General features: G+C 41.0%; 1 protein-coding gene across 1 annotated transcript in view; it reads left to right on the forward strand.

Moving 5' to 3' along the window:
• Trpc5 (transient receptor potential cation channel subfamily C member 5) overlaps positions 1 to 27191 on the forward strand; it is a 126948-nt gene that overhangs the window by 80668 nt on the left and 19089 nt on the right. The window contains exons 3-6 of the mRNA XM_028773873.1: positions 468 to 804; positions 3046 to 3185; positions 8616 to 8938; positions 17297 to 17492. Of these exons, the coding sequence (XP_028629706.1) occupies positions 468 to 804; positions 3046 to 3185; positions 8616 to 8938; positions 17297 to 17492 (996 nt within the window). The remainder of the gene's footprint in view (positions 1 to 467; positions 805 to 3045; positions 3186 to 8615; positions 8939 to 17296; positions 17493 to 27191) is intronic.

Genomic DNA, 27191 nt, shown 5'->3' on the forward strand with positions numbered 1-27191 from the left:
GTGATACTCAAAACAAAATGGGAAAAAGGCAAAAATCAAAAAGGGAACTAATTTACATTTCAAACCATAGCCACAGGCACAGTTTATTCTCTGGCAGTTTGTGTTTCCCCAAACCAACTGTATGCTTGGCAGTGACCTCATGTAGGCTAAGGGAGTGAGTAGAAGTAAATCAATCTGAAATGAATATCCTCAGGATTCTCAACTGAGACACATATATATTTCCAGGAAAATTTAGAAAACTGATATCCAGGCTCAATCCTTCCATACTTTGGGAGTCTCCATACTTAGGAAGTCTCAGCCTGTTAGGAATGGACCTGGGGACCGGGACTTTTCAATATGCTTTTAATGACTCTCAGTCTCCTTTGTGTCACATAGGTTCTTGCTGGAGAAGACTGTGAATAGAAGTATTGTGAGCACTGACTTTGTCCTGGGCATCTCAAGTACTTAATTTTTTTTTCTTTTCCCAGTTTGTCGCTCAGCCAAACTGCCAACAATTGCTGGCCACCTTGTGGTACGATGGCTTCCCTGGATGGCGGAGAAAACACTGGGTAGTCAAGCTTCTGACCTGCATGACCATTGGATTCCTGTTTCCTATGCTGTCCATAGCCTATCTGATCTCACCCAGAAGCAACCTTGGGCTTTTCATCAAGAAACCCTTTATCAAGTTCATCTGCCACACAGCATCCTATCTGACCTTCCTCTTCATGCTTCTCCTGGCTTCTCAGCATATTGTTAGAACAGACCTCCATGTTCAAGGACCTCCTCCAACTGTCGTGGAATGGATGATACTGCCTTGGGTTCTAGGTAAGTGAAACAGAACAATAATGACAACTAGACAACTAGAAGGCTGTCTTCTGGTCCCACTTTTTAAAAAAATACTGCACATTCATTTAGTGGAATGTGTACCCAGAGTCCCTCTGAATTAGAACCCCTCTAGTAAGCCTGTGTTGAGAATCTAAGAAATGTGGTTCCTTCTATCCTACGTTCTGATCAATTATGCATGAGCCATTGTAAAATAAGCATGTTCTCAGAGTTTGCATCTGCTCACCTAACATCTTCTAGGATTGAAAAAAAAATGGCTGTTAGTTGGGTTAGGGGAGAAAGCCTTGTGTCAATCACTATAGGCTTCAGGGAAACTAGACAGGACAAGCACTGAGCATTCTATTTAAAATGTCTTTTGCTATAACCAGGAAGCACATGGATTCTGCTGATTTCTTGTGTTTGCATCTATTTCATAGAATCCCTAGCACCTGTTCAGGCTCTATGTAGTATTCTTTGAATACTGATCCCACACTCAGCAGAAAAAAACTGAGACATTCACACTGGCTATGGTAAAAGTTGTTCTCCCTGTGATCTCTAAACATAATTAGATGACACTGAAGTCTCCAATACATGCCATCTTCTAAGTCTTTGTGACCCAAACTCTGAACCTCAAGCTAGCATTTTGACCATTATTTGGGATTTTATCGGAGACATCTTAAGTCCTACCCTAGGTTAACAGCATCCCTAAGTGATTCATAAAATCGGGTAATTGATGACCTAGACAGCAGCCACATAGTTTTACTAAAACATCTTTGTAGCCGGGCGGTGGTAGCGCACACCTTTAATCCCAGCACTTGGGAGGCAGAGGCAGGCGGATTTCTGAGTTCAAGGCCAGCCTGGTCTACCGAGTGAGTTCCAGGACAGCCAGGACTACACAGAGAAACCCTGTCTCAAAAAACCAAAAAAAAATCTTTGTTATTAGGCAAACTTTCACACACACACACACACACAACACACACACACACACACACACACACACACACACATACACACACACAATCATATAATGAGAGGAGAACAGAGAAAATAGGATCCTGAATTATTTGGGGTAACAACACATAGCTTAAGTATTTACATCTGGCAATGTGGTCCCTGGTCAGTACATCAAAACCCATGGAGAGCTTTTCTCCTTAGCACCCAGTGAAAACCAGTAAAAACCATGAAACAAACTCCAAAACGGGAAGAATGAAAAATCCAGTGCTTAAAATTGCAGTAGCTAAACTAAAGCTTAAGAGAAAACCACAACACCCTCCAATTAAGAAGAAAGTGGGAAATAAATAGTTTAGAGAGTACTTATCACCATTAGCCATCAAGGGAATGAAAATTAAAATTCCTTCAAATCTTTGTCTCGTCCTAGTCAGAGTGGCTAGCATCAAGAAAGTAAGTAATGCCAGGTATGGGGAAAGAAGATGCCTCATTCACTAGTTGTGAGAGACTCCTGCAGGCAATGTGGAAATCAGTGTGATGCTTCTTCATAAAACTATGCCATTCCTGGGTCAGATACCCAAAGGACCCAATATCCTACCACAGAGGCACTTGCACGTCTTTGTTTCTTGCTGCACTATTGACAATAGCAAAGAAATGGACCCAGCCTAGATGTCCATGGATGAATAATGCCCATGGATGAATAACAAATGGATGACAAATAGAGACAGGGTCCATACACACAACAGGAGTTTGTTCCGTTAAAGGAATAATAAAATTGTGAAACACGCAGGAAAATGGATGGATCCAGAAAATATTATATTGAACCAGGTTACCTAGACTGAGAAAAGCAAATACTTCAGGCTCTCTTATATGAGTGTGACTGTGAACGTGAGGCATACACATAGAAAGAAGACCATGAGCTAGAGAAAAGGAAATAAGACATGTCCCACATGAAAGCCTAAAGGGGGATACCAGGGATAGAAGGGAAAATGAGAGAGAAGAGAGATAGGTGAGAAGAAGGGTTAGAAACATCAAAGGCAAATTATGCTTTATGTTTGAAAAATAAAAGTGAGGGGTGCCCAGAAAAGTGAAGAGCAGACTAGGTTTGACAAATTCAAGATTGGGAGATGGAGTAGCCAAGAAAAGAAAGGTAAGGGATTTCTGTCTCTTAGAGTCTTACCCACTGGGCCCAGTTCATTCATAAATGACTCTCATCTTTATTCATTTGGGGGACTTCTGTTGTGATGCTCAACACTGCCTTGCTATAGAAATCAACTTACTGCCTCCGTTCTTCAGGTTTCATTTGGGGAGAGATAAAAGAAATGTGGGATGGCGGATTCACGGAATACATCCATGACTGGTGGAACTTGATGGATTTTGCAATGAATTCCCTCTACCTGGCAACTATTTCCTTGAAGATTGTGGCCTATGTCAAGGTAAAATGGAATGTCTACCATCTTTCTTCCCTTGTTATTTTGGCTGGGTTATGTCAATAAACTTTTGCACTGAGAGCAGGAAGAGTTTATGGGAAAAACTAATGAGTGTCCCATCTACACTAGGAATTACTACAAAGACTTTTTCAGTAGTGTGTAAGTAGTATCTACTTAAGCAAATCCAGTGAAGAAAGGAACTTTTTTTCCCAGAGGAATCCTTAAGTTTCTCGGACTATCAGGGTAGAGAGTTGTCTTCAGCCTTCAGTGCTTAAACATCTATAACATTCCTTTGAAGATGGCATACTAATGCTCACACAGTGGGGGGACAGTAAATTCACCAAATTCATTACCTCCAAAAGGCCTCTTACCTGTTATCACTTTAGTAAAATCAGTTATTGCATATTTAACTCATATTGTCCCTGCTATAGCCACTGGTAAGCACTCCTCCCTGTGAAGACATAAGGGACAAATCCGATTCCTCTCTGTAGTATAGTGTCCTCTCTCCTTTACCTTCTGAGCCATTGTTTCACAGAGCCAACATCCCCACTTCCTCACCCATTCGTCGTATGACAAGCAGCAGAACCCCAGAAACTGTACGACATGAAGGTTTAGCTCCAGTAACCTCTGCTTTCTCCATTACTTCTTCTGTCAGGATAATTGTTCAATCCATTCAAAAACAAATTTTCGTTATCACTCACACTATATCCCACTACCAGTTCAGAAGATGTCTACATTGGGCATATCCTGTCACCTTTATACTTTTCCCCATGCATAAGCACCTTGAATTATTCTGAAAATAATTTTAAAATATGTACAATTTCAAGTTTTTAATGAGACTTGTAAGTCAGTAGAGTCTTTTTCTCTCATCAATAGAAATACAACCCATGTAAGGTGAGCTTCCCCCAAGCAAAATGAGACAAGTGTAAAGTCCCAGGCACCTCTCCACAGGCCCACAGGGGAGTAACCACAGATCTGAGTCTAGGTCTTTTATTTAATCAAGAAGGCATGGCTATGCTCCTTCTTACCCTGCTTTGAGCTTTTCCCCATGAGGTAAGGGTGACAATTCATTCCCCCAAGATGTCTAGTCAGTCGTGCTTTGGCATTCAATTTCACATTGAGGACTTTTAGAATGGGAATATGGCTCTCCCCCAAGTCTCCAACAACTTCATTTATTTTTACATCCCTAATATGCATATTGCATAAATTGTAAGACCTTCAGAGTTATATAGAGCATGAATATTGAATGCATTCATGAAACATTTTTGAAAAGAGCCCAAGAGTATGCCTTATACGTGTGGCAATCATTTAACACATGCTTACAACTTTCTTAAAAGAAAAAAGCCTAGTGAAAGAAAATGTTTGATTCTCTGGTTAACCTGCCTGGGTTAACTCCATGTCTCTCTGGCACTCTGCTGGCTAAGTAGTACAGTTTTCCTTTTTAAAAATGCACTGTGTGCATTATGAAATTTTTAAAAATAATTAATAAAAATAGTGTATTTTTAAATCTCCTCTAGAAGTAGAGAAACCATAACTTTTAGCATTCTTGAACTTACTAGGTTTTGTTTAACCGGGAAAGTTTAGAATAAATAATGAAAAAAAAATTTCTGTCTGAGGGTATTAAAATGTGTCTACAGATGCTCAACATCAGCTAATTACATAATTTTCCTAATTTCAGTGGTAAGGCTTCCAAAGAGCTAAATACTTCTCCATCTCAATGTATAATAAACCCACTCAACTAAGCTTATAAATTCTGCCTCTTAGCACTAAAGGAAAACACAAACAAGACATGTCACATGCACAATTACAATTTTTAAACATATTTATGAGTATGGTTATTTTGTGTGCGCATGTGTACATATGCTTAGTGCTCATGAAGACCAGAAGAGATAGACTCATCCTCTAAACTTGGAGTTGCAGATGGTTATGAGCCATCATGTGGATATTAGGAATTGAATCCAGGTCCTCTACATTAAGTGTGGCGAGCAGTCTTAACCTTGGATCCATCTCTCCAGCCCCAAGAATTTAGATGTTTTAAATGAGGACTTCATTTTGTGGTCCTCTCATCCACAAGAATGCAACCAGTTTAGACATTCGCTGAGCAGAATGAGACAACCATTCAGATCGAAGTTATTCACAGGTGTTTCTCTCCTGCCCCTCCCCGTTGGAACACTTCAAATCACTGTTGTTCAAAGGCAATATGGAAATTAAATGAGATGCATTTGCCTTTAAAATTCCTTAATTTATCAATTAATTCATTTTTAACTGTGTGATATATGTGTATGTGTGGATATATATATATATATATATATATATATATATATATATATATGTGTGTGTGTGTGTGTGTGTGTGTGTGTGTATGTATATGTATATGTATATGTATATGTATTTGTGAACAGGTGCTGATGAATGTCTTCTTCAGTGGCTCTCCACCTTATTTTTTGAGACGCAGTCTCTCACTGACACTAGAACTCACCATTTCAGTTAGGTGGGTTGACCAGGAAGTCCCTGGGATCTACCTGTTTCCACCCTCCTCCCCAGCAGTGGGGGTTGTACTTGACTTTTATATGTGTGCTTGAGATCTGAACTCAGGTTCTCTTGCTTTCACAGATCCAAGTTTTTCTTATTAGAGTGAAAAATTAGTTAACAATACACACTCCTCCTCACAGGGTTTAAAGCAACATAAACCAAAAGACATTCAGCAAAGTAACTCAAAGAACACTTATACATATGGCTGACCCTCAGTGCCCACAGGTAACCCTTTGAATGGGAAATAGCCTTTCATCTTCTATGATATCACTTAGGTCCATCCCTCCTCCACTTTAATACGCAGACTAGATCTAGACTGTGCTGAGCTGTGGGCATTTCTTCAACTATAGATGTAATTACCTCTTCATATTCCTGCCATCATGGAGTCCCCATGTCAGCTAATCCCTCTTCAGATTTTTCCTTTGGGTTAACAAAATGTGATTCACATCTCTTCAAAAAGAAATGGGGCCAAGTTTCAAAATGCAGTCTGTTTCAAAGAATGCAAGAAATGTCATTTGTTTTCCAGTATTGCTAACCTAGCTTAATTAAACATAAATTTAATCCCTTCTCCCACCTGTGAGCTAGATCACCACCAACCAATCCTTCCTCCTCTAAAAGCTTCAGTCCCCCCTCTGATAAATAAGCAAACTAAACTTTATTAGGGCTTTTCCAGCTTTGTATTCCATGAAAACATATCAGCAACCAGAGACTTACAAATAACTACAGTCTGTAAAATAGCTCAAAGGAATAAGTTTGGCATAAAGCGAGGTCATCTAGTTTGCTTCTTTGGCTTCCACAACGGCCATTAGACGTCTCCATTAAACCCTGAAGGTCTATTAAGCTATTCTATGGACCAAATTTGGCTCACTGTCACATCTCTTCATCTATGTACTGTCTTTGATCACTTTAGTGCTACAAAGGGAGTGTTAAGAAGTTATGAGAGAGACCTATAGATGACAAAGCCAACATATGCGTTATCTTACACTAGACAGATAATGGTGTTGATGTCTATCCTAGATGAACTCAAACCTTATTTCCCACACCCATCAAATATCTACTAAGGAGTTCTCCAGATGCAAACTAGAGATGTTCCAGGAGAATTGTCTTTCACACTTCTGAGTATTCTGCACATTCAGATTCGCCATCCTGTGGGCAACAGACTTCCCTGTGGTAGAGAGAGGGAATGGAAAGTGAAATCAATCCTACACTGTGATTAATTCTCATTTGAAAACATAGGTTCTGTTTGGTTATGAGCAAAGAATTTCCATCTCTCACAAAGATCTCAAAACTTGGACTGACCTTTGTAACATCTGTGGTGTGAGATCAACTCCCATTTGAGTGATATTTCATGGAAGCAGTGCTAGACTTAATGTTGAGGGACCTGGAGTTCAGTTTTGTCTCTGCTACCCAATTTGCTGCATGGTATTTAGCAAGCCACTCTGGATTTCAGTTCCATTTGTAAGCCTGGCATACCACCCACTTGCACACAGTGATACAAAAACTGGTTTGGGTTTGCTTTCCTTTGAAGGAAAATGTAGAAAATATGGGAAATTTGGCTAAGATTACAGAAAACTGATCAGCCCCCAAAACATCTATCTGAAACAGAAGCACACATGTGGCATAGTCTCTCTGATTCCTCTGACAATGAAGAATCTTGGACACACACAAGTGATTTTAACACCATCAGTTTTATTGGTTGTTGGAAGCAAGGCACACTTGAGAAGTACCTATAAGATAGTTTGGCACCCAACATGTTTTATCAGTTGCCTACATTTAGTCCTGAGAAACTGTGATGTTTAAATGAGAGTGTAAAGTAGTTGTGCTTCAGATTGAATTCCAGGCATAACCTACTTCTGTCCTTGGGAAGGTTAAAGGTTAGTTCCTTATTTTTCCATACCATCCTCCCTTGTGGAGTACAGAGACTCTTGCAGATAAATATTAAATCACAAACTTGTCCCGTTGGGTCGTAATGGCATTATCCTTTTTTATTGTGAAGGTAAAATGTACAGGCAGTTTTTTTAAGTGATGATTTCCAAATTGGAGTCCAGTCCTCACCATATCACACTTTTCCATGAGGCTATTCCTCACATTCCAGTAGACAGAGGTCTTCAAGAGGCTGGAAATGGGCAACAAACTCTATAAATCTGGCTATTCCCTCTCCTTCAACTTCCTGGTTCCTCATTTGTACTGGAAGGCCTTTCTAACTTGTAAGGTTGTTAAAGAAACAGCAAAATACATCCATATGCTGCTAAGTGGAGAAGTACTAAATTTGCTACCTGGAAGGTTGACATGCCATTTGCAATGGCGTAGAATACATTACAAACTGCTAAAAATGCAGCAGAAAGCTCTGAGAAAAGGCTCCCTAAGGACTCTCTATCAGCCCGAAACTGTAGGCAGCAGAGCCTGGAGACTGAACACACAGGGAGGCTGCCTCGATCCATTGTCCTTCAGTAACCGCAAACTGATCATGTGTTTGAAGCTGATGTGAGGGGTTGGGATACAGGTCTGAATTGAAATTTCACTGAGAAGTGAAAATAATTTGGTACCCACTAGCTTGGGCACCCCAATGGCTCCTTTTCAGAAACACTCAACAACAATCTGGTAAACTCGCAGTTAGAAAGTGTCTGTTGATAAACCACAGGTGGCTGGGGCAGATGATGGCTCTGAAATTCCTTCTGCTATGTATATATGCTTGGTATATATTTGGATAAGAGTGGGAGGGAGAGCATTATTAGCACTGTGTACTGATTGAATGGGGCAAAAAGACAAACAGTGTCATGTATGGGGAATTTTATGTAAGTGGAGTGTTGGGTACATATTTTGTGTGTGGAAGGGTTCAAAGGGGAAATTTTTTACATACTCAGTATATTTCTCATATTGTGCACTTGTGTTTTTTTTTTCCAGTATAATGGTTCTCGTCCAAGGGAAGAATGGGAAATGTGGCACCCGACTCTGATTGCAGAAGCACTCTTTGCAATATCCAACATTTTAAGTTCCTTGCGTCTCATATCCTTGTTCACAGCCAACTCCCATTTAGGGCCTCTGCAGATCTCTTTGGGACGCATGCTGCTTGATATACTCAAATTTCTCTTTATCTACTGCCTAGTACTACTGGCTTTTGCCAACGGACTGAACCAGCTTTATTTTTACTATGAGACCAGAGCTATTGATGAACCTAACAACTGCAAGGGGATCCGGTGTGAAAAACAGAACAACGCCTTCTCCACGTAAGATCTGCACCGCTCTTTCTTCCGTTTTCTTTCTGTCTTCCTTTTCATTCTGTTTTCCATGCACAGCTTCATCAGTATCTCTTCATGGGAGAACAGAGCTCTCTGCAGACCTACCCAAAGGGTCTGCTGTAGACAGAATTTCTTCCTTCAACATAGGAAAGTAGCTTTAGAAGAGAAAGAGATTTAACAGAGACAGAGAGACAGGGAGAGCCATGCTGTGATTCCATTTTTTAAAAAATTCTATGTCTTCTTATAGCATTCAAAAAGAGTGATCACCGTGAAGGATGTGAAAGCACAAGACTATTCATAGGAACGTATGGCCTCAAAAGTAACTTGACTACTATAAGTCAAGATCAAAGCAAACAAGACGAAAGTATCTTAATGCACTCCCTTTGGCATGCACACACTAGGGCAGAGTAAGACAGGCCTGAGGCAAATTATAGTCAGCTAGCCTACTAGAACAACTTAGGGTTTGTTGGGTCATGGTAGCTGGAAATGTCTCTGCTCCAATTTGCAGTATAGAAGGCAGCTCTTTGTCTAAAAGACAACAACTTCTAGCGAGTTAATTTCTGTGCTTTTCCCTCCTACTGTAAAGACCTGCTCCTTTGGAATTTTTTCACCCCCTGAATGGCTTTAGAATGATAGTGAAATAGAACGAAGAAATTAAAAAAGCAACTCATTGTAGTTACACATGTCTATTATCTGAGGATGCAGGAGGCCAAGGCAGGAAGTTCACAAGTTTAAGATTCACCTAGACTACCCAATGAGACCCTGTCTAAAAAGAGCAAAAGTAAAAAGTAGGAAGGGTAAGATGGAGAGAAGGAAGGAGGGACAGAGGGATGAATGGAGAGAGGAATGAAGGAAAGAAAGATGGTTCATACAATTTTCATAGGTTAGGAGCCACACTTCAGTGTCCTTTCCTTTGTCCATCTCAACACCCATTCTGTAGACCCAAAGCTTCTTCATGATCCTTAGTCATTAAACTAAGAACTTATCTTCTACATTTTTAACAAATCATTTCACATATAAATATATGATATATGTACACAGTGCACAATAGTCAAATCCGGATAATTAGCATACTCGTCACCTAAAGTATTTCTCATTCCGTTGTGGTGAAACAAGCACAATCTCTTTTAGCCAATTGGAAATGTACAGTGTGCTATTCTAATCTGTGGTCTCCTTATTGTATAAGAGATCACCAGACCTTCTTGCTCCTATCCAACTGCAACATCCTTTTGGTTGGCCAAGCTCTCCCGCACCTCCCACTTTTCAATAACTACCACTCCACTCTGTACTTCTACAATATCAACTCTTTTACATTTCATATATGAGGGATATCATACAGTTTTTGATGGCTGGCTCATTTCACTTCACATTAATACCCTTTGCATTCATTCATGTTCCTATAGATGCCAGAATTTCAATATTTTATGGCCAAATGGCATTCCAATGAACTTGTGGGTTTTTAAAACCTCTTTCTCTCTCTCTCTCTCTCTCTCTCTCTCTCTCTCTCTCTCTCTGTCTGTCTCTGTCTCTCTCTCTCTCTCTCTGTCTCTCTCTCTGTCTCTCTCTCTCTCTCTCTCTCTCTCTCTCTGTGTGTGTGTGTGTGTGTGTGTGTGTGTGTATGAGAGAGAGATCACATACATGAAACTGATACTTCTGGATATTGGATATTGGTTCTCTCTTTCCACTATGTAAGTAAGTTCTAGGGCTCAATCTCAAGTCATCAGGTTTGGTAACAAGCACTTTTACTCACTGAGGCATCTTACTATCCTCTTTCACTGATTTTTTTTTCCTTAATTCCATAAGTCAGTCCAGTGGACTTTGACATTCTAGAAGAATCTTTCCTAACCACAGTCAGGTCAAGTGTGATGGTTTACGCCTGGAATCTTGGCACTCCCAGGACAAGGAAGAATTACAAGTTTGAGGACAGCCTAGATTACATAGCAACACTGTATCTCAAGAACAACCAAAGGCTAGAGACAAAGAGTATCTACTGCTGCTGTCATTTGGAGATAACATCTCATATTATCCCAGACTGGCATTGAACTTCTTATGCAGCTGAGAATGACCTTGATTCTTTGGCCTCCTGTCTTCACCTCCCATGTGCTAGAATTACAGGTTTTCATCATGATAGCCAGTTTGGCAAAGAGATTTTAACTTGGTCAAATGTACTCATCGGAAAACTCAATGCTTTCTCTCCTGCCATATGACTTGCCTCTAGCTGTGGTTCCTAAAGCAAGTAAGTTATATAAATCCCACCATTCAATGCATTGGTAACAGGCGTGAAAATAGAGTCTGGGGTAGAATGTGTTTCAGAAATATTTTGACAAATTCTGAAAGTTCTTTACTGGCATAAGTCTCAGAGACTTCCACTGTGACTCTCCATCACAGGAAGACAAAGACGACTTCCCATATATGCTTGTCTCCAGACATTCTTCTTCACTCCATCTTTCAAACGATCTTTCCAGTGAACATGTTGGAGAGAAACATGTTGGCTCATTCCACTGCCCAGCGAAGCACTCTTCACCTCCACCAGACCATCACCCATTTCTCCTCCCAGAGATCAGAGTAAAATCACGGATGGGAAAAATAAGAGAGTGAAAGTCCAGAGTGGATTGGTCAAGAAATAGCACGGTGTTGTCAAGGCAAGCCAGAGGGCAGAACAGTAACTTAGCACCTTGCTGGTCCTTCCCCACTTTCTGGTCCTTCATCTTCTGCATGATTCTGAAGAGAGAACTTACATCAACCTAATTTCATTACTAAAAGCAAGTCTGCAGTGTCATTTGCACCAAGACACTACATTATTCACATAAAAGTGTTAGAAAGGATGGAACACAATTGGATGCAAGGTGCTTTCTAGGAGGCTGGGTCCTTACTAATTCCCCTTGAAAGTGAGATCTACCACGAAAGTGCATAAAATGCCTCCTTGTGAGTTTGTAATCATTATCAAAACTCCTGTGGCCAACCACCATATTGCTCACATTGTTTGCTTAGCAGGGCATATCAACAAGAGTGGGCATCTGCCACACATGAAATTATATCTTGAGGTGCCAGATATAAATAAGCATTGTCATGTTGGATCCAAATTAGCAGTAATGTCACTTTCAGTTTTCCCTCTGTCTTTGGATTGCTTTATTCCAAAAGAGGCCTGATTCAAATTTGCTTTCTTTTAAACATTTCAACTTTGGCATTGATAATAATACCTGTTAAAATGCATGCTACTCAGCCAGAACATCAGAAAGACAGCTTTTTAATGTTTTTTATTAGTTTATTTAATCATTTTACATCCCAATATCAGCCCCCTCCTTCCAGTACCCCCTCACACAGATTCCCAATTCCCCCCCCCTTTCTCCTCTAAGAAGGGAGAGCCCACTCTGGATATCATACCCTCTCACAACACATCAAGTCACTGAAGGACTAGGCACATCCTTCCTGCACACTGAGGCCAGACAAGGCAGCCCAGTTGGAGGAATGGGAACCATAGGCAAGCAATAGAGTCAGGGACTCCACCCACTGCAGTTGTTTGGGGACCCATAAAAAGAGCAAGCTGCACATCCACTACATATGCATGAGGAACCTAGGTCCAGCCCGTGCTCACTCTTTGGTTGGTGGCTAAATTTCTGAGAGCTCCAAAGGATCCAGGTTAGTTGAGTCTGTTGGTCTTCCTGTACAGTCTCTATCCTCTCTGGGTCACTTAATCCTTCCCCCAACTCTTCAGCAAGACTCCCCAAACTCCATCTGTTTGCCTGTGGATCTCTGCATCTCTTTCTATTGGCTGCTGGGTATAGCCTCTCAAAGGACAGTTACACTAGGCTCCTGAGAAAGACAAGTTTTTATAGAAAGAAAATGTGAGTTTGTTTAGATACCTCATAAAAAGTTTGGGGTCTGCTTAGCAAAACATACCTTCCTTATGATTATCAAGGAACACCATTGCTATTATGCTTTAAAATGTGGTGAAAGTTCTTTTCCTCTTGAGATGTACTTTGTAACTACACAGCAACCCTGTTTGCTGTTGATTTGAGCTCTGCATTCTGTATTGGGAGTGCCTGACCTTCATCTGCTCTTGCTAGAGTCAGTTAGGAAAGCACCATCATGGTCTGGCCATAGCGTTTGTGAGAGATTCAGGGTGATAATGTAAAGATGCTAACCTGCAAGTCCTGCATCTGTTTTCAGTGATCCAGACACTCCTCTGCAGAGGCCTCCTGAGAACACCTGGCTGGTCATTCCACATACTCCTCAAGGCACAGAATTTCTGCAACTATATCAGTTATCTCTGTAGTCACTCTAACTTATTTTCGCTTTAATTCCTAAGCTCATTAAATGTCTTCTATAATATGTAACCTTCTGTATCTTAGTCATCTGTCTCTGTCCCCACCAAACTGAGACTACCACTGTAATCAGGTTAGTTCTTACCATAAAACAGCCCATGACCTAAAGGTATTCAAAATACCCATCAAATAATTGAAACAATGTAGGCTGGTGATAATTATCATTTTTAATCTGGAGATAATCATAGATGTACAACCATAAGAAATGATATAAGTGAAACCTATGGAGCTTCTCTCTGATGTTTCCCAGTGGTAACATATCGAATAAACATTACACCATATCACTAGCAAGTAAACATGGGGGAGTTGGGTTGACCTTATTTGACTCACCAGTTCTACAGAGAAGCCATTTACAACATGGATGGGCATGAAACAATCCCATTCTTAATTGTAGATCATTTGCTTCATTCCTACCCCATAGGTGGCTTAAATTGTCTATCCAGCTCTGCCACTCTACTGATCCCAGTAAGCCTGTTTTCAGCAAAACCCTGTGGCTTATTTCTCTATTGCTCCTCCAGTACTTGGACACTTGGCACTCTATTATATTCCATCTGTGTCAGTCCATTGCTTCTACAGTTGAAATGTTTTCAAATCCTTGTTGTTGCATTTTTTGAGGGGATCACATATGCCCCAGCCTGAGTGTAGAGGTCAGAGGATGACTTTCTATCTTAACCTTGATTCTTCATTTTAATTTATTAGCTATCCTCCCCAGTCTTGTATCATTAGAATATGATGAATCCCAAAGCATGGGTAGTTTTGGCAGATAGCCTTTGCTCTAGGTGGGCTGTGGGGCAGTTATTCAAATGATACATATGAAGATCATACATAAAAGATGTCTATTTCAAAAAGTGTAAACTTTATTTTTTTCATCTATATACTGTAATCCTGTGTGCTGTATTCGTGTATGTGTGCGTGTGCGTGTGCGTGTGTGTGTGTGTGTGTGTGTGTGTGTGTGAGCTTGTACCATAGTGTATTGCAAAACAAATCACAGGAGTAGCTTCTCTCTATGTAGGTTCTGAGGATCAAATTCAGGTCATTGGGTTTGATGGTAAGCAGCTTTACCTGCTGAACCATCTCACTGGCCAGTATAAAAATTCTAAAACACAAGAAGCAGATGTATTATTGTCACTATGTAGTACTAGAGACACAAATGAATAATAATCTATAAAGACCCAAAAAGCTACAAGGAGTATAGGAACATGAGGATAGAGGGCTTAACAACAGTAGTAATAAAAATAGTTAATGTTTGTGAGTGCTCTGAGGTCCAAGTACTCTTTATCCTCCCACCCTGGCCACGAGGTAGTCAGTCTTATCATTGTCCATTGTATGTGTGAAAAACTAGGGTCCAAAGCAATTAACCAAGCTGCTTCCCATTGTATCAATCCTAAGTGGAAGAGCCATGATATCAACCCCGATACATAGGCTCTAATCTGCTCTTGTACGAGGAATATGGGAATGTAACTGGTTCTGTGTAGTTATATATGGTCCTGGCTTTTAATGTGTAAAAAAACACAACCAAGCCTTGGCTGTGCCCTGGTAACAGAACTAGATTTCTGCACCTCATAGCTCCTTATTTTTAACCTTCTGCTGAGCTGTGTGATACAATGTATTGCTCAGCTCTGACTTCCAGTCTCCTGGAAATTCAGAAGAGGCGCTGAGAATGTAGGTCCGTTGGTAGAATGCCTACTATGCACAAAGCCTGTGTTCTATCCCCAGAATTGCATAAGCTCAGTACAGTGGCCCAGATCTGTACTCCCAGGACTTGTCAATAACCTCTGCTTCTCACACCCTGGCCCCTGAACTGTAGACTCCCATCTTACTGTTGATTTTCAAATGCCTTGTCACTTAATATTTACTTGAATAAAACAAAGATATTAGCTTTGAAATGGGGATGAAAGTAAACTTTTACAAGTCTTGTACTAGAACTGACTGGTACTTATCAAAGGTGAGGAAGAGTAAGAGGGAGGGAGCATGAAAAAGCTTGGCCAGTGGGAAAGGTGTTGTACTAAGAAGCAAAGAGCTCTGGCATTCCTGTCCTCAGTAGGATGGCTCTAGATAAGGACAGTATATATTCCACACTGGTTAGAAGACAGGATTTTAACTGTTTCACCACAAAGAAATGACAGATGCTAGAGGCAGTAAAGATGGCAATTACCATGATTTGGTCATCACATAGAATCTCCCTGTATCAAAACTTTACCCCACAAATTTGTGTGTACTAATTCTATGTACATTACAGATGAACTAGCGCAATCCAAGAAGATAAGTTCCTTTCTTTTTCAGAAAGCAAATTCTTGGGCGAGGGGTAGAGTTAAAAGAGTCCTGGTTCTATCTCCAGCACTGCTGGGTCTCATGTAGGCCAGGCTGGCCTCCAAATCACTATGTGGTTGAAGACAACATTGACCACCCCAATACTCCAGATTCCACCTTGCAAATGAGGAACAGTATATTTTTTTGAGCAAACTAAAACAGGATATTCATTCTCAAGAATAGTTTTCCTTGTGTTCTGCAATTTTTCTTGCTTGGGAAGTGCCATCATGAGCCGACTGCACTGGACCTCGGTGGGCAGACTTCTGCAAAGTTTCATGCTTGGGTATGGAGACTTAAACAGGAAGCAATAATTCGTGAAGCCATCTCATAGAGACTGATGTAATGACTTGGCGAGGTCACACAGACCTGCCCTTGAATTCTGGCTCAGCACTTACTAGCTCAGTGTCCGTGAGCCAACCAATCTCTGAGTGTAACATCATCAAAAAGAGTAAAGTTTTCCTTTGATTTATTGGTTTCTCATTTATGAAAAAAGTCACTATTTCCTCCACAGATTTTTGAGATCCTCTGGCTATCATCTAAAAAGCATCTCTTGGATATGTCTCTAGGGCCCACATCACCTGTTTTCCACATTTCTTGGCAGTGCCTCCTCACTTTATAAATTAGTAACGCCTGTTACAATGGAAACATTGCTGCTTTCCACAGCAAAGTTTTATGAGTCATGATAATAATGTATTCATAAAAGGATAAAACATGCCAGGGCATGGCAGTATATGCCTTTTGTCCCAGCAATCAAGAGGCAGAGGCAGGCAAATCTCATTGAGTTTGAGGCCAGTCTAGCCCACACAATGAGTTCAAGGTGAGCCAGGAGATCTTATCAAAACAGGCATATAGATTGAGTTCTTAATAATGCTTAATGTATATATCATTAACACATATAACTTTATTATTTTGGGATTCGTCATGCTCTTCCACTAAGCTTAGTAGTATCTGAGCCCTATGAGAACCACAAAGTAGCATCTCGGGGATAGGGATCATATTTGTGGACCTCTATATTCCATCCCCCTGGACCAAAGCAAAGGTAGAGAAGAAAGGCAACTTGCCCTCATGCTTACTCAGTGAGTGAGAGGAAGCAAATGTCAGTTGAGATTTCAACATGTTACAGTATAGCCCAAGCTCTATATTACTTTTAAAAAAAAATTTAATTACATACAGGGTGTGTGTGAGTGTGTGTGTGTGTCTTTATGTCAGGGTGTGCATATGACTGCAGGTGCCTATAGAGGCTTGAAGAGACAGATTTCCTGGAGCTGGAGTTACAGACACTTGTAACACAGTCCTCGAAACTGAACTTGGGTCCTCTAGAAGAGCAACAAGTGATCTTAACCATTGAGACATCTCTCCAGCCCTGTTCCACCTTGTAAAGCTCCATGTTCTAATCTCTGCATTTACTGACCCCGAATAATTAGGAAGGTAATAGATAACATGGTCTGAAGGTGGAAAATAGAGTTCTGAGCATTTTTAGGTTACCAATACACTGAGGGGGGAAAGATCATATTCCAGGTAGAAGCACAAAGTATCCAAATGAAATGACTTGGCTACCCTGTTGTGTTAGGGAAGAGACCAAAACACATAAGATACACAAGCATGCCAGTCTACCTGTCCCAAATCTGACTGCCCTTTTATAGGCCACGTCACGTCTGTTCTCTTCTCGAACTCTCCTTAGAAAACTAACCTGCTCTTGCATCTCTTTTAGGCTCTTTGAAACCCTTCAGTCACTTTTCTGGTCTGTCTTTGGACTTTTAAATCTCTATGTTACCAATGTGAAGGCCCGCCATGAGTTCACCGAGTTTGTGGGAGCTACTATGTTTGGGACATACAACGTCATCTCCCTGGTAGTCCTGCTGAACATGCTCATTGCCATGATGAACAACTCCTACCAGCTTATTGCCGTGAGTAACTGTTTTACAATGGGGCTTCCTTGGGTTTCTGGAGAAGCCCCAGTGATGTGGAGCCCATTGCAAGCCCTGTGAAACAGCATGCTTGCCTCAGTGAATATACATTACTGAATATGCATTAGTCAGTTGTTCAACTGATTTCTTTCCAAAGCAATTCTGTTTGCAGTCTTGGGGTACAATGCCAGTAATCTAGATTAGGTTACTCTATTTGATGACTTTCTTACTATTGGTTGAAAATATTTTTAAAATATTTGCATCCATTTCTTTGCTTCAGTAAGGAAACCTCCAGGGATAAATACACAATTCGCTACTCAATTTGGCCTCTCACTTATGTTCAGGATAAATAGAGTTGATCTGCTTCTCTGAGGAGAACAAAGCAAACATCTTCTTCCCCACATTGGGAATTCTGTTGCAAACATGAGCTTCAGAGAAAGAGAGGGGCTATTTTGTCTTTGATACAATGTCTCATAGTATCCAAAGTTAACCTAAAGCTTACTGTGTAGCCAAGGACAACCCTGAACTGCTGTTACTCCTGTCTCTATAGACGACCCTGAACTGCAGGTCTTCCTGTCTCTATAGTTCAGTACCTGGAATTACAGAAGTGTATTATAATGCTCAATGTGTAAGAAAGACTATTATTTCGATGAAGTAGAGATGAGTAACACTACTCTACCATTAGGTCTTCTTAGATTGAGCTCATTGGTTTTAGACAGGTCTCATTGTGTAGCCCAGGCTGGCCTCAAATTCCCAATCCTCTTGCCTCAGCCTCTGGAGTACTGGGGTTACATACATACACCATGACATTTTGCATTTTTCATTGCTGAATTTTTTTGTCCATCATATTATTTCAATCATTACTGCAGGTTACCCTAGACTAGAAATGGGGAAGGTAGAGGATTCAGGATTAGTTGTGGTACCTCTCTGCTGTATCTCTGTGCTCTCTGTCTCTCTCTCTGTCTCTCTCTCTGTCTCTCTCTGTCTCTGTCTCTGTCTCTCTCTCTCTGTGTCTCTGTCCCCTCTCTCTCTCCCTCCCTCCCTCCCTCCCTCCCTCCGTGTGTGTGTGTGTGTGTGCCTGTCTGTCTCCTGCCCCCTGCCAAAGCAAATACTCAGTTTTGACTTATATTCTCATAAACCTGTTTATCATTTCTAGAGAGAGTATTAACAACTGAGTCTGGTTAAATGAGGACTAGTTCAGTTGAATCATATTTTTTAATTTGAATGTTTAGTTGCTAGTTTGTCCTCTACACCTGGATCAGTCTGATGCTACCAAGCAGAAGGCAAACAATGATAAATCCTAAGTCTTTTCTTCCTTCCTATGGGCTATTTCTCTGGTATTGTTTGTTATGAGAAATCATTTAGCCTATATAAGCTTATTATTGGATACATATACATATATGTTTATGTGATATATGTGCTTTCACAAAGACTGTCAACATTTCTCAAATACTGTAGGAAATAATAAACATTTCTTATTCATTTCCAAACACTGATGGATATATGTTACAGTAAGAGATTTATGAACTATCTATTTGATAGTGCTTTCTAACTATAAATGACAACAAAATATATTAGCACAGGGGGACTATAGCTTAGATCTAAAATGTCCCCACCAAGGCCAACATGTTAGACACTTGGTTTCCAGCCTATGATGCTAATGGAAGAGAATGGAACCTTTAGTAGGAGGGGCTGATGGGAAATTAAGTCATTGTGGAGTATAACATTGAAAAGGACTATGGGATTCTATCTCCTTTCTCTTTCTCTTTGCTCCCTGGCTGTTATGCTCCTGTGCTGTGCTGTTCTGCCACAGGCTGAAAGTAACAAGATCAGGAAACCATTGGCTAGGGGCTGGAGAGATGACTCAGAAGTTAAAAGCACTGGTTGCTTTTCCAGAGGTCCTGAGTTCAATTCCCAGCAACCACATGGTGGCTCACAACCATCTACAATGGGATCCAATACTGCTGGTGTCCCTGAAGACAGCTACAGTATACTCATATGCATAAAATAAATACATATTTAAAAAAAAGAACGAAACAATAGACTGGAACCATTAACCGAAGTAAATCTTTCTCCTTATAATTTGATTTTTCTCCTGTACTTTCTCACAGTGATAGAAAGGCAAATTTGTAGAATTTCTACCACTGGGGATTTTTTTTAAGTATGTAAAATTGGCTACTGTGGTACTTTAGGTCATAGATGTTTAAGTGGGTGACTATAAAAGGGAATGGCAGCATAGTAGAAAAAATTAAAATCCAAGGACTCTAATCGTGGGACTGACTTTTATCATGGAGTCAACTTGGTAATTTCTTTCTCCTTCTTGAGCCTCTGTTTCTTCACCCAAAAAGTGAGGGAGTTGGATTGATGACTGCTAAGATGGTTGCCAGCTCTGTGAGTCTGCCTCTACAGATCAGAGCAGGACAGCAAGGTCTTCCCCAGCTCTGAAATTCTATCCCATTGTTATGTTGAAACAGAATAACACAATAGAGCTCAGCATCATTGCTTTCCTCTCTGTCTCTCTCCCTCCCTCCCTCCTCCCTTCCTCTCTTTCTCCTTTCTATTCAAATCCGACTAGACAAAGAACTTTGAGATGGTTTATGACTTATGCTCACACCTAGTCTATCTCTAGAAAGGGAAAGAGAACACACATGGAATATACATGGTTTCTTTTTTCACCTGCTAAAGCCTTTCTAGTTGTCTCACTAAGTATCTAGCAGTTGACTATTCCTAGTGATAGGAAAAAAAAAGTTGAAGTTTTCTTGTCATCTAATGTAGGGCTCTGGTGTGCCCGCTGAGTGGAGTGATATTTTCTAGCAAGAATGGGAATCATCAACTCTAACATTTTTGTCACCAGTTGCTGGTAGCAGGTTTGGTTTGGTGCCACCTACTTCTACACCCAAAGAAAATACCTTGATTCCCCTCCCTAAGGGCCTGAGTAGATGGCCTGAGTCAGATCTATACCATCTCCCACATCTTGAGCCAGAGCTAAGCATTCTGAATCCTACCCACTGTTCTGGAATCTCCTGGTTGTGTATTTACACCATTTGAAAGTGGACCCAGTAGGATGCTGATATTGGGCAGCCCAACTGCACAAATACCCAAGTTTTCATAAGCTGTAAAGAAATAGAAAGTAGATTTCACTCCATTTGTAACATTTCTAACTTCACAAGTGTCTCTTTAGAAGAAGGCCTCTGCTTTAGTGGGAAAGACATCAGAAAGAGAAACCACTGGAAACTCATATCTCCCCTTTCAAAGGGTATCACAGGCTGCTTCAGCCTTGGTAGGAATTCGGTTGTCAGCAAATCTCACTGGGAAATTTTCCAGTGTTTATTCTAGTTCAAAGGTTAAGAGCAGCAGCTAAGCAGTATCCCAGAAAGAGTTGAGCTCTTTATCAGTATTCTGTGAATGATTTAAAGATGCTGGTGAGATGGTCTGCTTTAATGAGCAGTTGAACCTAAACAAGAAAAAAAATGTACAAATGAGAAAACATACATAAAGTTACCGTAAATCACCAGTATTCAGAGTCAGTTTTTGCAATGCTATCCATGTATTTCTTCTCTTAATATTTTGTTCCCAGTTTTGAAACAAATGTGATCTGAACTGGTAGCCAGTCATCTATGACAGCTTAAATGTATGGGTCCTGGCTTTTCCTGAGATCAGGTAAGCAAAGAGAGGTTCCATGAGGGAATGTGCCTGCAGAACAGACAGAAAGGAAACCAACAGGAAAAAGAGATTAGAAGCACAGAAAATGTCACCATCATTATGGTTTTACAAAGGCTCAGATCTGGGCAGTGGTTCCCAAGTCAAAGATACCAGCAGCCTCCATATAAAATAACAATTTCCAGTGGACATTCTGGAGATGGAAAAAACGGCTATATTTGTATTTCAAAAGAGTTCTGGGCTGAGATTCAGAAAGAATTGCTCCTTGTTGAAAACTGGGCCTTTCTGAAGATTGTTCTCACGATGTTCTCTTTATAAGTTACAAACTACATTTCTGGAGCACTCGAGTGTCCATGACCCAGAACTCATGTCAAGAATGTGATAATTTTGGTTTCTTCCTTATTTCTATAGTCTTTGTTCCCAATATGCTAGTCATTGGGCTAGTCTGACCTCACCACACTGTCACATTGCCCCTTACTTGAAATGCATGTGCTCTATGGGCTGGAAAATGGCTCAGTGGTTACAAGTACTGACTGCTCTTAAATAGAACCCCAGTTCAGGTCCCAGCACCCACACAATGGCTCATAACGACCTATAATTCCAATTCCAGAAACTCCAATGGCCTCTTCTGACTTCCATAGACACCAGGCACATATGTGGTACACACACACACACACACACAACATTCACACACATATTTTTTAAAAATAGAACCATAGCACAATGTCATTCTTTACCTAGTTCTATCACAGCTGCAAACTATACAATCTCCATGACCTAACCAGATCCAGTGATAAAAAGCTTTTATTGTCGTCATCAGGGGATAAAAGCCCTACTATCTGGCATGACTTCTTCCCGGAAAAATCCTGGGCCTGCCTCAACTCCCAAAGAGTTGTTTCTTAAGAACGCAGAAGACAGTATAAAGCCCCCCCAGCCTCCAGTCCCACTAAATAGTCCAAACTCTGAAAGCTGGAATGAATGTAAGCAATAGCAAAGTCCCTTTCCAGGTGAAAGACTTGTTCATTTCAAGAAGCATTAGAAATTGCATGAAGTTGTAACAGAGCCATTTCAGATGTCACTAGATGGCTCTTCCCTTTGGGAGGCCCTCAAGCAATCTCAATACTGACTCTTGCTCACCTCAGTTTCTGCTTTCTACGCTGCCAAAACACCCTGAGCAATCTGATCAGGGACTGTCACATTTCATGAAAGAGAAAACAGACACGCCCATTCATCAAAACATATAAAGCATCTCCTTAAAGAGAAAAGGAACAACAGCCCTATCATCATGAGTGTATTAACTAGCAGTTATTACCAAAAGCATGCGCCCAACAATAGTCAGACTAGCAGGGATTGGAACCTGGGTAGCCATGTAGTGTAGAGTAGACCAGTTTGCCTCAGAAGCCCCAGTCCCTAGGCTGTGTAAAAAGTACCACTTCATGTTACCCTTCAAAGACTGGAACAAAAGGAACTCCCTTCTACTGCTAAATGCTGACTCCCCTCCGTGTCTCATGTTGAGCTCCTCATCTTCTTCGTCCCTGTCTAATTAGTGCTTGTATCATGCCTTCAAAGTTTGAATGACTTGAGTGATACCTATTCATGCAATTATAGTCCAACCAGTGTCATTTGACAACATTGTTATGAGGTATAGTTAGAAGGTATATGTCAATCTGTACTTTGAAGTATGTCCCAAATTTGGAAAAGACAGAAAAGTGACTGCACGGTTGAGCTCTTATCTCTAGGAGGGAAATAGCTTGCACACCAGCTAAGAGTGCCCTGGTGTTTGCTGGAGGCAGTAAGACTGAAGGTGTACCCTTTACTCCTTTCTGCCATCCCTGCTTCCTTGGGAAAACTTTCAAACATGAATGGAGTCCTTTTTGCCCCAAGAAAGAATGTGTTGGCACACTGAAGAGAAGCATGGAGAAGATTCATGTACCTAGGAGCTCCATCAACGCTCTAGATCCTGTCTGGACAACCATAACTACAGGAGTGAGCTTGCTTTGTCAGGCTCCGTACATCCTCGTTCTGGCCCTTATCACTGACATCTATGGGAGCTCTGCCCAGCATTTGGAGCTAACTGCCTGGACAAGTCACATTTTTTTTCCACCTTTAGCCAAATCTAAGAGGTTTTAGAGTTTTTCTAAGATGTCAAAATTTAGTAGTTACCATAAAATGAATCAGAATAACTGGCATTTGGACATGTGTTTATCAATTGCCAGGCACGGAACCAATTATTTTCTATTTATTATCACTATAATCACTATTAATGACCACTATTCATTATACATTCAGTGTATATTATCTCAGTAAACCACTATACCTACTTTGTGAGGTATTATTAGTAATTTCATTTTATAAATGGGGAAGCTGAGGCAAAGAGATTGAAGCGACTTCTCTCAGGAGACATGCTCTGTTTCCTTTCTGATTGGCATGCTTAAATTATACACATCAGTTAGTTTTAGTGTGCTATCTCATTACATGTATACAGCAAACACTATAGGAATCCAGGCTCTATGTATCGAACCTCCCTTCCCTCCAACTCTAACAATTCTGCATGTGGGTCAGCCTTTCTTATAAGCCTGTGCTTCTGAAAGAGAATATGTTCTACTTGGATTTCTGAATTTGGCTTATTTCGCCTAACATAATGCCCTGCATTTCCATCCATTTTGTTGCAAAAAGAGAGGGATTTCATTTTCTTAATAGCAGAATACTACTCCATTGTGCATACTCACTGCGTTTTTTTGTTACCCATTCATGTGTTGTTGATAGGCACCTAGGTTGGTTCTGTATTGTGATAATGCCACAATAAACATCTGGATGCAGATATCCCTTTGGTATGGTGATTTCCATTTCTTTTGTGTGTAAGTCCAGAAGTGAGACAGTTGGATATTAGGAATTCTGTTTTTCTTTTGTTGAGGCACCTCCATTTTGTTCTCTATAATGGACATGCTAATTTTCATTCCTAGCAATAGTGTATGGGAATTCATTGTCCCACCACCCACCCAGACATTTGTTATTTCTTGTCTTCAGTTTCCATTTTGATATTAGCCAAGGACCAATTCTCAGTAAGGTCTCCCAATCCAAAGCAACAATATCATACCTCCTCCTTTTGACTTGCATTCTAATTCAAAGTCCATGATGCACACAGGAAACCCAGTATCCAACGTCACTCCTCCCTACCTTTGGCTGACTGACTCACTGTCTCTGGGCTTCTAATCAAAGGGGAGACTGTCTTGTTTCTGCAAACTGTCATCTTTGCTAAGTCCTTATGCTTGGCACCTACACCTCTGGCTTTCTTTGTTTTCTTTTAGGATGTTCACCAGACATCAAACACACCTTCCCCTCAACTCTGTCCTTAATTCTGTCAGACAACTAGAAGGCTCACATCTTTCTTCTTTTCCCAGTCTAGTATTTATTTACTTAGTTAGTTATTTACTTACTACTTACTTACTTTTATTCTTCTCTCAAACAATACATCCCAACCTCAGTTTCCACTCCTCCCAGTGCCTTGTCTCCTCTCCCCCAGATCCCCTCCTCCTCCATTTCCTTTCAGAAAAGAGCAGAGCTCCCAGGGATGTCAACTGAACACAGTATAACAAAATAGAATAAGATGAGACACAAATCCTCATACCAAGATACATCTTTTTTTTTAAGATTCAGGTTCTTCATGTGTATAGGTCTTGCCAACATGTATGTCTATGCAGAATTTGCACATCTGGTGACTTCAGAGGCCAAAAAAGAAGTTATTAGGGTTACTGATAGTTGTTACCTCCCAGGAATAGAACCTAGGCCCTCTGCAAGAACAAGAAGTGCTCTTAATGACTGAGTCTCTCCAGCACATGACTCATGCCTTTAATCCTAGCCCTCAGGAGGCAGAGGTAGGCAGATCTTGGTGAGTTCAAGGTCAGTCTGATCAACAGAGCAAGTTCACTGCCAACCAAGGCTACATATGAGAGCCTGTCTCCAAAAACAATTATTCTGCCAGAAACCCAGCCTATAACCACAGTATAAACAAGCCTGACACCCTACTCCTGAGCATGGCAGACAAGAACTCATTCTCTCACACGCCTACCTTAAAACACCTAGGCCCTCTGACTGTTTATTTCCTAAACAGATCTTGTATGTCTACAGTGTTTCTTGAAATTATATCTACACTAGTAAACGACCTGTCCAGCACCCTGCTCCAGAACCGGAGACTGAGGCACTCTTGGCAAAGGAAGTACAGCTACCAGCAAATGGTCACTGCTCAGACTGCAACTCTCTGCCTGGGCCTGGTTTGGCTCGCCCCCTGGTGGCCTGCCTTGGGAACAGCATTTTCTTTGCTCTATTGCTCTCTGCCTTCTGTTTCTGTGTGTTTGCACGCCTTTGGAGTGGGGTGGGGGGTGTCTATCTGCTGGGCACCAGAACGATCCACCTTCAGATTCTCATGGCATGTGGTAGCAGGGTTCTGCTGAGCTCCAAATTATGTTTTCCAAATGTAGACGTAGCCTGTGCTGCTTCCTGCTGAATGCCAAGTGGTTTAGTGATTGACAAGAGAGACAAGGAGAAATGGGAAGAATATATTCTTTATTTTCTTTCCTGCTATTAAAAGGCTACCTAACAGGGTAGATGCCTGAACTGCTTCTCTGTAGCTGACACATTGCCTGACCTGGATGTTAAAAAACATAAATAGTTGTCACAGAGATTCTATCTTGAGTCAATCTAACAGAAACAGGACTGACTATGCCGGTTACCAGTTAGCCCTAATGCCTCTCTCCGTACATACCTCAGGAAGCTTGGGGATGGACACAAGCAATAAAAAGTGATTGGAGGTACAGGAAATGTCACCATCATTGTGGTTTTGCAAAGGCTCAGATTTGAGTAGCAGTTGCCAAGCCAAAGATGCCAGCAGCCCCCATATATTAACAGTTACCGTCAGTGGGCATTTCAAAAGAGTTCCAGGCTGAGATTCAGGAGGGTAAAAACTTGCTCCTTGTTGAACACAGAGTCTCCCCGAGGACTGGTCTCAGGATGATTTCTTCATAAATTACAAAGTACATTTGTAGACAATTCAAGTGCCCATGGCCCAGAGGTCATTACCAAAGTGTGCACCTCTTCTTCTCGGAGCCCTTGTTTTGGATACAACAAATCTTTTGACTGGAACAACAAATGATATACATATTCTTTCATTTCTGATTCGATTGAGATGGAGGGTGGGGGACCTGCTTGCTTTTTGTTTCAATATTTGAGACAAGAACTCACTGTGTCACTCCTAAAGATAGGCTCTGCCTGTGCCTCCATGTTCTCAGGTTACAAGTGTGTGACCACGAACCCAGCTTCTGCTTGGAATTGAAGAACTAAATATGGTATTGGAGACATGACTCAGCACTTAGGGGTCTTGCTGCCTTTGCAGAAGACCGGAAATGGGTTCCCAGCAGAGATGTCAGACAGCTCCCAAATGCCTTTGACTCCAGTTCCAGGGGATACGATGCCCTCTTCTGGCTTCTTTGGACAAACACACACACACACTTTAAAACACTTAGAAAACATTAAATGTGTAATCTAAGCTATCATTAAGAAAGCCTTTCTCTTCTTGTGATCACCAGAGATGAAATGGGCTCAGAGCATTGACAACTCACAAACCAAAATACCTAGAGTGGTGTTAGGTACACTGTCTGCCTTTTACTTGAGATATAATAGCCAATTTATATTATCTCAGTTGTTAGGGTAAACCTACTGCTTTACTTTTCTTTTTATTTACCCTTCTCTCATACAATACATCCTGACAGAAGCCTCCTGTCACTCCACTCCTCCCAGTTCCCTCAACTCCCCCTCTACCCCAGATCCACTCCCTCTTCCCAGCTTACAACCTCCTCCTCCCCCCACACACACACACACAGAAAAAAGCAGGCCTCCCAGGGCCATCAACTGGCACAAGATAAATCTGCTGTTTTAAAGAAGGACTAGAGAAAATATCACGGTAAAATAAGAATATAACCTCTCTCTCTCTCTCTCTCTCTCTCTCTCTCTCCTCTTTCTCATCCTCCTTTCCCCCTCTCTCCT

This window comes from Grammomys surdaster, unplaced genomic scaffold (genome assembly GCF_004785775.1).
Source record: "Grammomys surdaster isolate TR1022 unplaced genomic scaffold, NIH_TR_1.0 236, whole genome shotgun sequence".
NCBI lineage: Eukaryota > Metazoa > Chordata > Mammalia > Rodentia > Muridae > Grammomys > Grammomys surdaster.